The sequence below is a fragment of the Stegostoma tigrinum genome, chromosome X (assembly GCF_030684315.1).
Source record: "Stegostoma tigrinum isolate sSteTig4 chromosome X, sSteTig4.hap1, whole genome shotgun sequence".
Lineage (NCBI taxonomy): Eukaryota > Metazoa > Chordata > Chondrichthyes > Orectolobiformes > Stegostomatidae > Stegostoma > Stegostoma tigrinum.
In genome coordinates this window covers 11,969,562-11,981,947 of record NC_081404.1, presented here as the reverse complement: position 1 = coordinate 11,981,947, position 12,386 = coordinate 11,969,562, and the positions used below count along the sequence as shown (strand labels likewise).

Below are 12,386 nucleotides of genomic sequence, written 5' to 3'. Positions count from 1 at the left end.
ACATACAGGCTCCCTAGAATCTCCTCACAGGACATTTCCAGAGATGGCTGAGACCACTGCCTCCAGCCTGCCATCCATAATCCTGTTGGAGTTCAAGATTAGAACATAGAACAGTACAGCACAGAACAGGCCCTTCAGCCCACAATGTTGTGCTGACCATTGATCCTCATGTGTGCACCCTCAAATTTCTGTGACCATATGCATGTCCAGCAGTCTCTTAAATGACCCCAATGACCTTGCTTCCACAACTGCTGCTGGCAACGCATTCCATGCTCTCACAACTCTCTGTGTAAAGAACCCGCCTCTGACATCCCCTCTATACTTTCCACCAACCAGCTTAAAACTATGACGCCTCGTGCAAGCCATTTCTGCCCTGGGAAATAGTCTCTGGCTATCAACTCTATCTATGCCTCTCATTATCTTGTATACCTCAATTAGGTCCCCTCTCCTCCTTTTCTCCAATGAAAAGAGACCAAGCTCAGTCAACCTCTCTTCATAAGATAAGCCCTCCAGTCCAGGCAGCATCCTGGTAAACCTCCTCTGAACCCGCTCCAAAGCATCCGCATCTTTCCTATAATACGGCGACCAGAACTGGACGCAGTATTCCAAGTGCAGTCTAACCAAAGCTTTATAGAGCTGCAACAAGATCTCACGACTCTTAAACTCAATCCCCCTGTTAATGAAAGCCAAAACACCATATACTTTCTTAACAACCCTGTCCACTTGGGTGGCCATTTTAAGGGATCTATGTATCTGCACACCAAGATCCCTCTGTTCCTCCACGCTGCCAAGAATCCTATCCTTAATCCTGTACTCAGCTTTCAAATTCGACCTTCCAAAATGCATCACCTCGCATTTATCCAGGTTGAACTCCATCTGCCACCTCTCAGCCCATCCCTGCATCCTGTCAATGGCCCGCTGCAGCCAAAAACAGCCCTCTACACTGTCAACGACACCTCCGACCTTTGTGTCGTCTGCAAACTTGCTGACCCATCCTTCAATCCCCTCATCCAAGTCATTAATAAAAATTACAAACAGTAGAGGCCCAAGGACAGAGCCCTGTGGAACCCCACTCACCACTGACTTCCAGGCAGAATATTTTCCTTCTACTACCACTCGCTGTCTTCTGTTGGCCAGCCAATTCTGTATCCAGACAGCTAAGTTCCCCTGTATCCCATTCCTCCTGACCTTCTGAATGAGCCTACCATGGGGAACCAAGGGTGCACACTCAGCATGTTTTGGGTCTGCTGTACAAAAATGGCCTGGAAGTCACCTGACCAGATCTTTAAGGCTGATGGGCTCCACCAGTGTTGTGGAATCCTGGCCTGCATTGAGGCACATGGGAGGGGAAAGGAAGACGACTTTCCTAGAGCATACAAATGCCCCTTCACTATAAGTTCTCACTTTTGTAAATATGTTCCTGTTAGGAAGGGGCTGTGTTTATCAACCCCATTGGCTTTGCATCTGCCCACTTAACAAACACCACCCCCTTGGCAAAATATGTAAACATTCCAGACGTGCCAGGGCACTGTTCCCAGAAGCCACCTCACCCATGGAACCTCCTGTGTGGCCCCTTTTCCCTCCCATATTCTATCATGTCTCCCTGTACCTTACAAATGTTTTTAATCAGCCAGTTCAGTTATGTTATTACATACTTCTGGAGTAGATGGGATTTGAACCCAGGCCTCCTGCTAGGGGACACTATCACTGTGGCAGAAGACCCCTGCCTTACCCTACCTCTATCTTACATATCTAGTTACCCCACTCACTATTGTCATGCTCTCTGCATCCAAATTGGGTTCACAGGTTCCCTGTGTCTGATCTGCAGCACTGGCCCCCTGGTAATCCCCCTCCTGCTCCCTGAATCTTATAGGGGGTGCATCCTATGACTACCTATGGCCCAACCCCCTTACTGACTTAGTTGGAGAGCCATGAATGAGGAGCGGCCAGATACCTGACAGCTCCCTAGCCCTAATTTTGTGAATCCCTGGTCTGACCGCTCTAGACTTGCAGGACTTCCCCATGACAGACATTAGCCTTGACTTAGTATGCTGGGACTCCCTCAGTGCCTACGTCCCTGGCCTTGAGTTAGTACTGCTCCCCCTCAGACATGGTTGTTTGCTTGTAGCATGTATAGTGAGTTTGCCACCTAAGGTGCTGACATGTTGTACAGTCATGAGAATACATGTAGCAATGAGCCATCCAGCACACAGCCCACTCCTTTTAATTATGAATTCTGTCAAATTTCCTGGCTTTGTGTCTGCACCAAAAGGTAGATAATACAGCAGTACTGTGAACCTTTAAGTTCTGGTCAAGGTGTGGCCAGGTACAGATGCTGTGTGCAGTCAAAGGTGCTAAGTGAGCAGCCTGGTTCCATGTGAACTTAATGCCAATCCCTGTACACAGTGTCCTTGCAGCTGCATTGCACTGACAGTAACACTCCAAAGTGCAGCATTAAATTGCAGCAGTGTACTATAAGTGTATCAGAAACGTGCCATGATGATGTAGACGGACTGGTTTCTGTCTGTGCCCAGAGATGGGGAATTATGGGGCATTTTGGCTGGATAGTTTGGTTGGCTTGTGAAGCAGCGATACCAATAGCATAGGTTCACGTTCTGCACTAGCTGACTTTACCATGAAGATGGCAGTGGAGCAGGGCTTCTGAGTCTGATCTGTTCACATTTCGTTTGTTTTTCCACCCTCGGTTTGTGTTTGTTTTTGTTGTACTTTATTGGTGGTGAGTAAACCCAGTATCTGGGATTGTGGCAGTGACATCAGAGCGTGCTTGGGCTCCCGGCAGCTTCCCTATCAACGAGGCACTCCTAGTGCTGTGATAATGGGAACTGCAGATGCTGGAGAATCCAAGATAACAAAGTGTGGAGCTGGATGAACACAGCAGGCCAAGCAGCATCTCAGGAGCACAAAAGCTGATGTTTCGGGCCTAGACCCTTCATCAGAGAGGGGGATGGGGAGAGGGAACTGGAATAAATAGGGAGAGAGGGGGAGGCGGACCGAAGATGGAGAGAAAAGAAGATAGGTAGAGAGGAGAGTATAGGTGAGGAGGTAGGGAGGGGATAGGTCAGTCCAGGGACGATGGACAGGTCAAGGAGGTGGGAAGAGGTTAGTAGGTAGGAAATGGAGGTGCGGCTTGAGGTGGGAGGAAGGGATGGGTGAGAGGAAGAACAGGTTAGGGAGGCAGAGACAGGCTGGGCTGGTTTTGGGATGTATTGGGGGGAGGGGAAGAGCTGGGCTGGTTGTGTGGTGCAGTGGGGGGAGAGGACGAACTGGGCTGGTTTTGGGATGCAGTGGGGGAGGGGGAGATTTTGAAGCTGGTGGTGAAGTCCACATTGATACCATTGGGCTGCAGGGTTCCCAAGCGGAATATGAGTTGCTGTTCCTGCAACCTTCAGGTGGCATCATTGTGGCACTGCACGAGGCCCATGATGGACATGTCATCTGAGGAATGGGAGGGGGAGTTGAAATGCTTCGCGACTGGGAGGTGCAGTTGTTTGTTGCGAACCGAGCGGAGGTGTTCTGCAAAGCGGTCCCCAAGCCTCCGCTTGGTTTCCTCAATGGAGAGGAAGCCACACTGGGTGCAATGGATACAGTATACCACATTGGCAGATATGCAGGTGAACATCTGCTTGATATGGAAGGTCATCTTGGGGCCTGGGATAGGGGTGAGGGAGGAGGTGTGGGGGCAAGTGTAGCACTTCCTGCGGTTGCAGGGGAAGGTGCCAGGTGTGGTGGGGTTGGAGGGGAGTGTGGAGCGAAGAAGGGAGTGTTGGAGAGACTGGTCTCTCCGGAAAGCAGACAAGGGTGGGGATGGAAAAATGTCTTGGGTGGTGGGGTTGGATTGTAGATGGTGGAAGTGTCAGAGGATGATGCGTTGTATCCGGAGGTTGGTGGGGTGGTGTGTGAGAACGAGGGGGATCCTCTGGGGGCGGTTGTGGCGGGGGTGGGGTGTGAGGGATGTGTTGCGGGAGATGCGGTCAAGGGCGTTCTCGACCACTGTGGGGGAAAAGTTGCGGTCCTTGAAGAACGTGGACATCTGGGACGTGTGGGAGTGGAATACCTCATCCTGGGAGCAGATGCGGCGGAGGCGGAAGAATTGGGAATAGGGGATGGAATTTTTGCAGGAGGGTGGGTGGGAGGAGGTGTATTCTAGGTAGCTGTGGGTCCCAGCAGTGTCCAGTGTAAATTTAATGGAGGGGGAGGGCAGTTCGTGCCCAAAGTGGACTCATGGCGGCGGCCGAGTCGAGTTTGGGCTGCTGGTGGTATTGGTGATGTGTGGTGACCTTCAGGTTAAGCCACAACCACGAGTCTCTCTTTTTGTCCTACCAGACCAATGGCAATGTTACCTTTTACTTTATGTAGCCGCGTTTTTGAAACGGAGGCCCTGTATGCTTTTGTCTCCTCGGAAAGTCAACACCTCAGTGCAGCATTTCTCTTTGTCCTGGAATCCAGAAATGTGGGAATTTTAGAACAGAATGTCGATTCGTCTTGAACAGCCCTTGTTGGGGCTACAAAACACAGTCAACTTAAAATGACTAAAACGCAAACAATTTTGATATCAGGTGATGGTGCGCCCTAAAGGCATCCCAGTGAACACTACGTGCTCCTTCTCAATAGACAACAGAACGTGGACATAGCCATGGAACAAGGACAAACAGCTGGGTGCTCCCGGGCTCTCCCTACTCACTTCCTGGACCTGCTGATGGCTACTTTAGCCAACAGTAGGAGGAGCCTCTCCTGTCTGCTTTTCCTGCACCACCCTTCCTTTCTCTTCCGGTAGATCCGTCCCCCTACAAACACACACACCACCTGTAGGAGGTGCCTATAGATCAGCAGGCTGGGTCCTGAAGTGCCGCCAAATTTTTAAATGGAACCGCTTTAAAACATTAAACAATGGCTGAAAACGCTCAATCAAAAAAAATACATTTTCCTGCAAGCGACTAAAACGACATGCGGCGGGGCACCCAGTGGGACATTACTCAAACTGCTATTCAATGAGATTGCTGCATCTCACACTCTCCAACCCAAATCCCCGATGGGAAACGGAAGAAGCCCCTTTTTTATAGTCGTCCCTCAACGGTGGAGATCCCCATTGGAAAGTAGGAGTCATCCTAGCGGCGGACAGGGCGAGGAAATAAATGCTGTGGTGCGGGCAGCCCAGAGTTGTAAGGAATGAGTTGAGACCCTGACATCCACCAATGGAGCTAGGCGGTGCTCGCTGGTAAAAAGAGACTGCCGGGATAGTGGAGGGCTACAATTTGTCTCCCAACGCCGTGGAAAGGCTGGGTTGTAATCCAGGTAGGGGCGTGTGTGTGTGTGTGTTTGTTGACTGGGTTCACTCACCCTATCTGTCTCTGGGCAGAAATGAGTAGAGCTGCGCTCCTATCTCTGATCCTTGCCTTACTGTACGGAACCTCCAGCCAGAATGAAAAAGGGCAAGAACTTAAAGTGGAAGTCTTGGTGAGCAGATTTCTTTCAAAGCCATCTTCCATGGAAACGGTTACTTTCACTATTAACATTTGAGAGTTGACAACTAGTAAAGGAACACACATGCCTTCCTGCATTTCTTCTGATTTCCAAATGTCTTTGTCTTTTTTTAAAAAATAGCTGAAACCTGAAGGCTGTCCTGAGCTATCGACATTTGGAGACACTCTTCACATCCACTACACTGTAAGAAAACACCGCAAGTTTCCTTTCTCGCACATGCTTGCGTCAGCCGAAGTGTTTTTGATACTTGTGTAGCATTTGACATAAAACCTGGGAATGTTTGCGTGTCTGGGTGCCATGGGGTGGTGCTTGGTGTCCGACTGCAATAACACGTCAGCAATAATATTCCTTAATCCAGTAAAATAACCCCCTCCTTCAGCAAATAATGCAGTAATACTTGTAAAATGTTAGCGCGAAGGATTATTCCCTTCGAAGACTAACGGTCACTTTGTTTGATTTAGGACATATTTGTTGGATAAACTTGTCACCCAGCGATCAGAAACCCAGAGGAAGTAACGAATTGACACGTCAGTGTAGCCTCCGTATCGCTTTTTGCTTTGCATCTTAAATGGAATAATTTGTAGCCAGCACCGAGTGCAATATTCCATTAGTGATTTTGGATTTGGAAAAGTCTTGAGTTGCATTTTCTTTTTTGCCCCTTTAGGTAGCTAACGAGATCTCTCTGCGTCTTCATGTCCGCGTTTTTCTAGCCGGGATTACACGAATGACCAGCATTCAGAAAACTCACCAGTTCTGAGGAAGGGTCACTCGACCCCAAACGTTGGCTCTGATTTCTCTCCGCAGATGCTGCCACACCTGCTGAGCTTTTCCAGCAACTTCTGTTTTTGATCACGAGATGGGTACTGGGTCCATTGCTTTTCTTCATTTTATATAAGCAATTTGGATGTAAATGTAGGAAAATCGGTGGTGTAGCGGACAGAGAAGAAGATTATTTCAAGTTACATGGATTTTCATCAGATAGGCTGAGGAGTGGCAAATTTAGCATATCCCTTGTCAAGTCAGGGCTGGACTTATGTAGTTAATAGTAGGGCCCTGGGAAGTGTTGCTGAACTAAGAGATCTTTGATTTGCAGGTAGGCAAGATAGTGAAGATGTTTTGCACACCTTTATTGCTCCGTGCATTGAGTATAGAAGTTGGGATGGCCTGTTGTGGCTGTACAGGACATTGGTTAGGCTGCTTTTGGAATACAGCATTCAATTCTGGTCTCCCAGTTATAGGAAGGATGTTGTGAAACTTGAAAGGGCTCAGAAAAGATTTACAGGGATGTTGCCAGGGGTGAGCTATAGGAAGATGTTAAATAGGCTGGGGCTTTTCCCCTGGAGTCTTGGAGGCTGAGGGATGATCTTACAGAGGTTTATAAAATCATGAGCGGCTTGGATGATAAGGTGAATAGCCAAGGTCTTTTTCCCGGCATAGGGGAGTCCAAAACTAGAAGGCATAGGTTTAAGGTGACAGGAATGTTTTAAAAGGGACCTGAGGGGTAACTTTTTTTACACCAAGGGTGGTATATTTATGGAACGAGCTGCTAGAGGAAGTGGAGGAGGCTGGTACAATTACAACATTTAAAAGACATCTGGATGGGTACATGAATAGGAAGGATTCAGAGGGATATGGGCCAAATGCTGGCAAATGGGACCAGATTAATTCAGGATATCTGGTCAGCACGGTCAAGCTAGACAGAAGGGTCTGTTTCCATGCTGCATAAGTCTATGACTGTATGGTACAATAGACCAGAGGAGGCAGCTTCAAAACAAGTTTGATTTAATTACAGACAAGTGCAAAGCATTGCGGGGAGGATGGGAAAATGAGTGATGCATGTTCTCAGAAAACTGGTAAAAGTAGCAAAGCTTCAAATTTGAGACCGAGGGAACTTTGGATTCCATGCTCAAAATACTGAACCACCACAGAGTTCTTGTTATCCTCCTACATGTTGGAAAGGCAAATCAGGGCAGGACTTATACACTTAATGGGAAGGTCCTGGGTAAGTGTTGCTGAATAAAGAGACTTTGGGGCTCAGACTCATAGTTCCTTGAAAGTGGAGCTGCGAGTAGATAGGATAGTGAAGAGGGTATTTTGTATGTTTGCCTTTATTGGTCAGTGCGCTGAGTATAGGAGTTGGGAGGTCATGTTGTGCCTGTTGCAGCATTGGTTAGACCACTTTTGGAATACTGCATGCCGTTCTGGTCTCCCTCCTATATGATGGACATTGTGAAACCTGAAAGAGTTCAGAAAAGATTTACAAGGATGTTACCTGGTTTGGAGGGTTCGAGCTACAGGGAGAGGCTGAATAGATTAGATTCCCTACAGTGTGGAAACAGGCCCTTTGGCCCAACAAGTCCACACCGCCTCTCGAAGCATCCCACCCAGACCCATCCTCCTATATCCCACACACCCCTGAACACTACAGGGCAATTTAGTATGGCCAATCCACCTAGCCTGCACATCTTTGGACTGTGGGAGGAAACCGGAGCACCCGGAGGAAACCCACATAGACACGGGGAGAATGTGCAAACTCCACACAGACAGTTACCTGAGGCTGGAATCGCACCCGGGTCCCTGGCGCTGTGAGGCTGCAGTGCTAAGCACAGAGCCACTGTGCTGCCCCGAAATATAGGCAGGAGCTATTTTCCCTGAAGCGTTGGAGGTTGTGGGATGACCTATATAGAAGTTTATAAAATCATGAGGGACATGGAGTGGGTGAATAGTCAAGGTCTTTTCCCCAGGGTAGGGGAGTCCAAAACTAGAGGGCATAGGTTTAAGGTGAGAGGGTAAAGATTTAAAAGGGACGTAAGGGGGCAACTTTTTCATGTAGAGGGTGGCGCGTGTATGGAATGAGCTGCCAGAGGAAGTGATGGAGGCTGGTACAAATACAACATTTAAAAGGATGTGTACATGAATAGGAAGGGTTTAGAGTGCTAGGGACTAAATGCTGGCAAATGGGACTAGATTAATTTAGGATGTCTGCTCGGCATGGACAAGTTGGACCAAAGGCTCTGTTTCCCTGCTGTAACATCTCTATGACCCTATGTGGGTCTCACTGCCAGGACTAACATTTGTTACCAATCCCTACGTTCCCATGAAAAGGCCATGGTGAATGGCCTTCTTGAATTGTGCCCACAGTGCTGTTAGGGAGTAAGTTTCAGGATTTTGATGCATTGACCCTAAAGGAATTGTGATGTTTTTTCAATTCAGGATGGTGAATGGCTTGGAGAGACATATCCAAGTGGGTGGCGTTCGCATGTATCTGCCCTTGTCCTTCTAAATGGAAGTGGTCATGAGTTTGCAATGTGCTATCACATTAGCCTGGGTTACTCTAGTGAATCTTGTAGCTGTCACCAGCATTGAAGAGAGTGAATGAAGAAGGGTAGTAATCAAAGTACGTTAAACTACAACACAATAATGTGCACACTGAAGAAAAAGCACTTCATTGGTTATAAAATGCTTCGGGACATTCTGACATTGTGAACAGGCAGAAGCTAATATTAAATGTTGACCTGAGCCTAGAATTCCTGCACATAATTACCTTCAGTTGTACCACACCAGGCTGCAGATGTAAATCACATGCCTGTGAAACGGCATTGAAAATTACTGACAGTACGTGAGTCACCAGAAAGGTGCACTAAACTTGTATATGTCAAACATTTCTTATCTGTTTATCTTTTTTTCTCTGCATAATTTATTATCATTCTAAATATCATCATCATTTACATTATTATTGACTGGTACAAAATCAGTGGTAAACCCTGGTAATATTTTAGATATGGTGAGTATGAGTTATTGGGAATTGGTTTCATTTGGGTTATTGATTGTTGGTTAGGTTGGGGTTATTAGTGATGTTGGAGACCTTTTATGCATTTGGGTTATTTCAAATGTTGGGAGGATGCCCAACGTGTTAGCAAGAGATAACTGTGGGATATCGTTGGCCGCTAGAGATAACTACTTGTAGTAATGTTGAATGGTGGATCTAACTCTGTGCATTGTTAATGGCTGTAAATTCAAGAGAACTGATGCACTGTCTTCCCCTACTATGTTTCTCAGGGGAAGCTGGAAGATGGAACCTTGTTTGATAATTCTTTAATCCGGGATCCTCTGGTGGTTGAACTTGGCAAAAAGCAGGTTATTCCAGGTAAAATGTGACAAGCTGCTGCTGGATTGAAACTGTGCTGAAGAAATGCATCCTACGTACTGTTACAGAGATTGATCCAAGAATAAGTCAATTGCTTGCCCTCATTTGATACTATAAATGTTGATTCTCACTAAAGTAATCCTTCAATCCATACACAAATCTTTACTTGAGATCCAGAACCACATTTTGATTATCAGGTATTTCGATGTTATTTTTCCAATTCTGAAACCATAAATGCAAATGTGTTTAAAAATAATTTAAATCTGATTTTATTTCTATTGATAGGTTTGGAACAGGGTCTCCTCGATATGTGTGTTGGGTAAGTCAATGTGATTTATAATGTTCATTTATTATTACGGTTTGAGGCAAAATGTGGTAATATTGCAATATGTAATGATTGGTTTTAACTCCCAAATGTTAGTAATATTCTTGTGTTTGGTTGATTTTGTTCACCCCTGCTGACCTCTCAAGTGCTTTTGCTGGGCTCTGGTCCCATTAGTACCACCTACCCTCCAGTTGTTCACTTGAGTACTCTTTCTTCATGTGGTCCTGAACAGTTAGGGTCTGTTTATCTTCACCGTTTGCAATGAATGATTAGAATCAAGCTTAATTCCTAGTCTGAAGGCATTGACTCCCTGATGAAGTTCAATTTCACTGGAATTAGCTTTATTCCAGTGTCTCATCCAAGTGTCTATTCTTTGTGTGTGAATCTAGACAGTGAGGAACAGCTGGCACAGCAGCTGAGCTCCATCCTCATTCTGCATTTCTGATTGCATTTTTGAAGAGAAAGAAACCATGGTTAGTTTCCTCCTTTTCAGCCTCTGCATACTGTGAGTTGCATTCAGCGCAGAGCAGGGATTGAACAAGAGACCCTCGCATGTTGGTTAATGATAAGCTGACTTTACAAACTGAACCACAGTGTTCTAAGTGTTTGTAAGAAGCGTCTATTAATCTCAGACACATTAGTAATCTATATATACCGTTAATCACAGGGTATTACTTAGCATGATGTATAAGATGACCATTGGTTTTGGACACTAAAATCCATGTTTAGGCCTAGAATCAGCATGTAAATTGATCCCCCTCCCATTTTTTTTTCAAATTAGCAGTCAAAATCCATTTTTCAGCTCAAAGTTTCTTCAGAGTGTACTCCCTTTATATACCAGCACATGGAATCAAGCAGGCAATAGGGGCTGAGTTACCAAGAAGACACACCCAGGCAGAGCAAGACCGTGCATGGCGACTGACAAACAGAAATTTTTTCATGTTTCCAATGGGCGACACCTACTCAGCATGTAAATTAGCTGTCTGTTTTGTACCTTCAAAGGTTGGCTCTGACGCCCTGATCTACAGTACTAGCTGCAGCATGATTTGAAGATCACTTTCTCCCCCTCTGTTTTTGTAAAGTGATATGGAGTCTTTTTTTATTTACAGAGAGAAGAGGAAGTTAACTATTCCATCTAACCTTGCATATGGGAAACGAGGCTTTCCACCCTCCATTCCAGGCATGTATCTGGTTCCACCTCTTGGCTGCACAGTTTAAGTTTTGATTTAAGTAGCATTTTATTTAAATAGCAGTACTTCAGGACTCTACAACAATTGCAATCAACAATTTTACACTGACATAGTGCCTTCAATATAAGTGATTACCGGTTATCTTTGGAATAAATATTGCTCCTGCTTTTTCGGGTTCTTCTTAAGTATGTCATTGGTATATCTTTAATTCAAGAAAACTGAGTATTATTTTAAATACTTTGAGAAACGATTTAAAAGACTAAAAGGTTGGATGAGAATAAAAAGTTGAGACAAGTTAATTATTGGATAGGGTAAAGGAGGAAGGTGTGATTAAATTTAATTAGACGAGGTCTTACAAACCTGTAGGCTGAGAGAGATTGAGTGTTCTGGAAAAGGTAGGAGAATATCAGAATAGTTTTGCTTTCAACACAGTGAGGAAATGGGTAAAATCAACAGTGGTATAGAATGTCATATTTTGCACCCTCGCAGAAGTGTTCCTCAGATGAATCAGAACCATAGGACAGAAGCAATTGAGAGAGAAGTTCGAAGCTACAGATCAGACTGAGAGCATCTATAAAACTGCAAGATACTTATAACGGTACTGCCAAAGATTATGGGACAGGTACTGGAAGAACCTCCCAGGGAAAGGACAGGTTTATGCCTTACACAGTTAAACATTGCTGACAGGGCAAGTAGTGTTTGGCTCAAAGGAGAGAGCTAAGCTTCTGGGACCACAGAGCTGCAGGAGTTCCACTTGAGCTTAAAGGAAGACCAGTTGACTACAACAACCCGTAGTCAAAATAATGAATGGAACAGCACAAATTTCATTTTCTTTGGGTTTATGGTGGTGGAGCTACTTCAGATTCCTCTTGTGAGGGGGACTGGTATTTTTTTGCTAAGTGTGGTTTAGGTGCTGCAATGTCCTCAATGTGACTGAACACTAAGTTTTAAATTTTGCTTTTCTGTATTTCAGGAGATTCTGTATTGTTGTTTGAGACAGAGTTGATCACTTTGGTGAAATCAACATACTGGAAGAAAATAATGGACAATGTAATCCCAATCACCTGCCTCCTACTGGTCCCTGGACTTTTGTGCCTAATAGGCTATTATCTCTATCTTAAAGCAAATACACCAAAAATCTCCAAACGGAAACTCAAAGAGGAGAAAAAAAGCAAAGGAAAAAATAAATAATTTTTCTGCAAAATTGTTCAGTTGTGTTTGC

The 12,386-nt window shown here is 45.4% G+C and overlaps 1 protein-coding gene across 2 annotated transcripts; it reads left to right on the top strand.

The window, feature by feature from the left end:
- Positions 1–5,319: 5,319 nt before the first annotated feature.
- Positions 5,320–12,368, top strand: fkbp11 (FKBP prolyl isomerase 11). Of its 2 annotated transcripts, XM_048523676.1 has the most exons (6): positions 5,320–5,475; positions 5,623–5,685; positions 9,562–9,649; positions 9,935–9,968; positions 11,084–11,154; positions 12,138–12,368. In XM_048523676.1, exons 1-6 carry the CDS (start codon positions 5,380–5,382, stop codon positions 12,353–12,355), a joined length of 570 nt encoding a protein of 189 aa, XP_048379633.1. In that variant the 5' UTR covers positions 5,320–5,379; the 3' UTR covers positions 12,356–12,368. The 2 variants fall into 2 exon arrangements, with proteins under 2 accessions (XP_048379633.1, XP_048379636.1); XM_048523679.1 differs by lacking the exons at positions 5,320–5,475; positions 5,623–5,685; positions 9,562–9,649 and adding an exon at positions 9,658–9,846.
- Positions 12,369–12,386: the final 18 nt, after the last annotated feature.